We start from the raw sequence: 4,451 nt of genomic DNA on the forward strand, positions 1-4,451 counted from the left end.
ACAGGTTCGAGACCCACCTGGGCAACTTGGCGAGACCTCATCTCTACAATAAATCAAAAAAATTAGCCAGGCGTGGTAGCACGTGCCTGTAATTCCAGCTACTTGGAAGCCTGAGGCGGAAGGATCGCCGGAGCCCAGCAGGTCAAGGCAGCGGTGGCTGGGAGCAGCCACTGCACTCCAGTCTGGCAACTGGTGAGACTTCAACTCAAAAAAGAAAAAAAGTCAAGCAATTAGCCGGGTGTGGTGGCCCATGCCTGTAGTCCCAGCTACTCAGGAGGCTGAGGTGGAAGGATCACCTGAGCCCAGGAGGTCGAGACTGAGCTATGATCGTGCCACTGCACTCCAGCCTGGGCAACAGAGTAAGACCCTGAACCCCCCTCAAAAAAAAATCCAGACCAGTGTTGCAACTGAATTGTAAGATGCCTTGACTCTGATCAATTGTGGATGGCTGCCAGAGACCATGCCAAGGACCTGGGGTTTGATGTGGGCTTGGGGCGTTGCATTGCGGTGCGGCGCAATCCCAGTTAGGGACGTCTGCCAGACACTTGAGTTTGATTGGTGATGTCTGCCGCAGATACAGGGGTGGAAGGAGCCACAGGAGTCCGCTCTCCTCTCTCTCCACTGCCCCTCCTCCTGTCCTTGGAAGAGCCCGTTATGCCTTGCAAGCCACTAGCACCCTGTTCCGGCTCCCAGCCTCCCTGGCGATGCGCAGCCAGCTGGGAGACAGCTGCAGGCCAGAGCCCAGTGCCCCCTGCCCTGCCGCCTGCCTCTTCCCAAGGCGCAGCCGGCTGAAAGACCCTCTTCCCCTCCTCCCAACGTGCCCAGCAGTCCCGGCCCTCCCTCCAGGTCTCTGGGCTCAGTCTTCCCAAATCACCCCTGCAGCATCCAGCCCAGGCCACTCCCTAAGTGACACCATGAATTCCCTAGAGGCCGGGTGCCGCGACACCCGAGAGGGACCCACGGCTGTCACCCCTGCCCAGCCTGAGGGGGACCTGCCTGTTCCTCTCTGACCTTCCCACACGCCTCCCGGGGAGGTGAATGGCTGATCGGAGGATGCCGAAAACCCCAAACCCAGGCTGGGCTGGACTGAGGCCAGTGGGGTCAGTCCCCAGGTCAGAAGGGTCTGAAGAAAAGGCGGGTCACCAAGGAGCATTGGGCTGAGATGGCTCAAGGCTGGATCTGCGACTCGGTCCCCATGAGCTTCTGCAAACATTTCAGGGCACCCTCAGCCCTGGGCCAGCTCCCTCGGGGGCTGGAGGAAGGGCAGGTGGCCTCTGCCCCCTGGTCTGAACTGGGCTGGTGGCTGCTTGCAGGGCAGCCTGAGGCCGCTCCGGGGGGGCAAGGAAAGGCAAGCCCAGCCCCTGCCAGGCGCGGGCCAGCACCCAGGGCCGGCAGGCGGTGGTGCCGGCTGGTGTCCAGACACAACCCCAGGAGGCCTGGCTGCCAGTAGGGGGAGAGGGCAGGGTGGGGATACCTCTCGGCGTCTTCCCCCCCAGAGGGCATGAGCCACAGTGACTCGACACAGGAACGAGGAAGACTTCACACACTGTGGGGCGCACCCCACCCTGTCCTGGAAGCCACATTCTTGCTCCGAAGCCGCTGCCTCTTGGAAAAAGAATATATCTCATGGGGGTGGGGGATGGCGAGAGCCCCTCCCCGGTGATCCCCAGCCCAGGGCTCAGCCCCAATTCAGCCTCTGTCCCTCCCTCTAGGCACCACACCTGAGGGCCCAGACGAGGGCTCCCCAAACCAGCCGGGGCACCGGCATCCTCCCTCCCCAGGAGACCCCCCCATGGGCCCACGTTGAACGTCTATTTTGAAAACTGTCCACGCTCCTGGCGGTAGGCTGGGGAGGTAACTGACCACAGTTGTCCCCTGCAAGCCCCCTTTTTCTATGCTGTTGAGAGTTTTGTAATATAAGACAGGACGCCCGCACTGGTGGCTTTGCACTGGTTTTTGTGTTTCTTACAAAAAGAAAAAGGAACAAAGAATAAATAGTGACCGTGACAAAAGGTGATCTTGACTTGGGGCAGACAGGGTCTGGGCGGAAGCTTGGCTAGAGGGTGCTGGGTGTCACTGCGGGGGCTGGAGGACGCAGCAGTGCAGGTCCCCCGGAGCGCAGAGAGCTGGGCCCACCCCCGGCCTCCCTCGCTGGCCCGAAGCTCCCTCTGTCCCCACCCTTCCCCACCTGCTGCCCTTCTGAGGGTCCCTCGGTCCCCAGCCCCATCACTGCCTGCGGGTCCCTTTCTCCCCGCCCCCCACCACTGCCTCTTTCTGAGGGTCCCTCTGTCCCCACCCCCATCCTGCCTCTTTCCTGACATAAATCATCCTTGCCTTAACGTCCCCTGCACTCCAGCCCGTGTCTCCAGGGTCTCACCCGACTCTGGCACCCCCACCCCCCACCCCTCCCCTCTGGCTTCCCGACAATTGGTTCTGAGCCACACGGCAGTCCATGAGCACTGCTCCGGGCCAGAGCCCCGGCAGCCGGTCCCAATGTGTCCACCCCCACCCGTGGGGCGAGGCCACTCCTCCCATCCCACCCCACAGCCGAGCGGAAGCCTGGCGGTCTCAGCCCAATGCCTGCCCCCGAAGCTCAGGGCCTGCCTCCTGCCTAGACTGACCTGCTGCGCCCGGGACACTGGGCAGCCAAGCCCCCCCACTGTGGAGGCGTGGGCCTGGGGGGAGCAGCGGTGACTCCCAGGCCAGGGAGAGGCACAGCGTCCCACTCTGCATGGCCACCGACCAGCAGCAGAACGGTGACACCACTGGACCACTCCTCCCCTGTGGCTTGGGTGGTGCCGGCGCTCTGGGGCCCGTGGCCACTGGCTCAGCAGGGCATGGGGTGGGCTGGTGAGGCCCCCAGGCAGCCCCATTCCCATGTGGCGGCAGACAGCTGGCTGCATGGTGGACGCCCTCACCCTGCCCGCTCTAGGCCCAGGAGAGGGGCAGGCACGGGGCCTGGGGCGCCCCCCCACTCATGTCCCAAGAATTGGGGCTCAGCATCCCTGCTGTGTGCGCCTCTGTGCTGGCAGGGAGGCGGGGGGTGGGGGAGGACTGCAGGGGAGAGGCAGGGCAGGGGACTTCAGCTGTGAGACAGCTGGTCATCGGCCTTCTCCCGGGGAGGAGGTGGCCTGCAGAAACATTTCTATTTCCCTTGCTGTGCGTCAGGGGCACCAGCCCCGCTCAGCCAGGCCTTAAGCGCCTCCGGGCGGGCTGGGGAGCGGGTGGGGGCCGAGCCAGGTGGACGGCAGGCCTCCGAGGACGTGCCAAGGGACGAGGAATGCCCTGGCGCCGCCTTCCGTCCTCATCTCCAAATGCGGCGCTCATGGTGGGCTCCGGGGACCAGCGTGTGTCTCTCTGTCTAGGGGGCCTGCAGGTGGCCACTGACAGCCTTGAACCCAGACCACTTGGAGGAGGAGGTTCCCAGGGGCTGGGGGTAGAAACAGAACGCCCTAGGGCAAAGCTCAGGAGAGCTTGTCAGGGGCCAGGCCCGGGGGCAGACAGGGCTTCTGGCTGCGGAAAGGGACATGCCCGCCCCTGCCTGTGCGCCCTCAGGTGGGCTGACGGAAGGGGCACACGTGTGCATGTGTGTGTACGTGTGTTATGTGTACATGTGTGTCTCTATGTTCAGGGTGTGCCCGCGGGAAGGGCCCACGCTGAGGGCTGGGGGCACAGGGTCCGATTCTCAGGGTTTCCAGGCCTGGGGGAGCCTCACTCAGCTTCCCCGGCACTAGGCTGCCGGGCGGGGGTGAGGCAGAAGGATCGGGGTGGTCACAGCCGCTCTCAAAAGCAAGGAGGGCTTCCTGAAAGAAGAGGATAGACCCCTGACCTAGCCCGCTGCCCTCAGGACTCGCGCTTGACTCCAGTCGGTGTCTGTCGAGGGGGTCTGGAGACTAAGAGGCCCAAGAAAAGGAGGTGTTGCGTGCAGGGTGAGATACAGGGGTGCAGAGGTCCTGTCTCTCGCCAGCCAGCGCGCCAAACCCTCAGCCCAACAGCCCGGGAGACCACGGCGTCCCGGGGTGCCCAGGAGGAGAGGAAGGTGTCACACCCGGCCTGCCTGGGCAGGGCTGGGGTGAGGCAGGGGCCTCCGGGGACCTCGGGAGGCAGGCCCAGAGCCGCCCTGCCCCAGGCGTGGGCGGGCGGCCGGCGCGCTAGACTTTCTTGGGTCTCCGGCCCACTTGGTAGTAGTAGTACACGCTGATGGCGAGGAAGAGGAGGCGGCTGGCCAGGAGCAGCAGGACCCCCGAGGACATGAGGCCCGTCTCAGCCAGGGTGGCGGCGACCACTGCAGGAGAAAGGCCGGGAGGGGGTGAGGGTCAGGACAGGGCACGGGCCTGCGCCACGCCCCCCACGGGACGCCACGTCCACCCCGCAGGAGGCCACATCCACCCCAGGGGTGCCGCCCCCCACAGGACACCACACCCTGCCTGAGGCAGCACGCCCACCCCGCG

The 4,451-nt window shown here is 64.8% G+C and overlaps 1 protein-coding gene across 1 annotated transcript in view; it reads right to left on the minus strand.

The window, feature by feature from the left end:
• Positions 1-3,585: 3,585 nt before the first annotated feature.
• The window catches only part of TP53I11 (tumor protein p53 inducible protein 11), a 5,432-nt gene continuing 4,566 nt past the window's right edge, over positions 3,586-4,451 (minus strand). Inside the window, exon 7 of the mRNA XM_008061333.1 lies at positions 3,586-4,285. Within this exon, the coding sequence (XP_008059524.1) occupies positions 4,152-4,285 (134 nt within the window). The 3' untranslated portion in view covers positions 3,586-4,151. The remainder of the gene's footprint in view (positions 4,286-4,451) is intronic.

Source organism: Carlito syrichta, unplaced genomic scaffold (assembly GCF_000164805.1).
Source record: "Carlito syrichta isolate Samal-C Ts95f unplaced genomic scaffold, Tarsius_syrichta-2.0.1 Scaffold305209, whole genome shotgun sequence".
Classification (NCBI taxonomy): domain Eukaryota; kingdom Metazoa; phylum Chordata; class Mammalia; order Primates; family Tarsiidae; genus Carlito; species Carlito syrichta.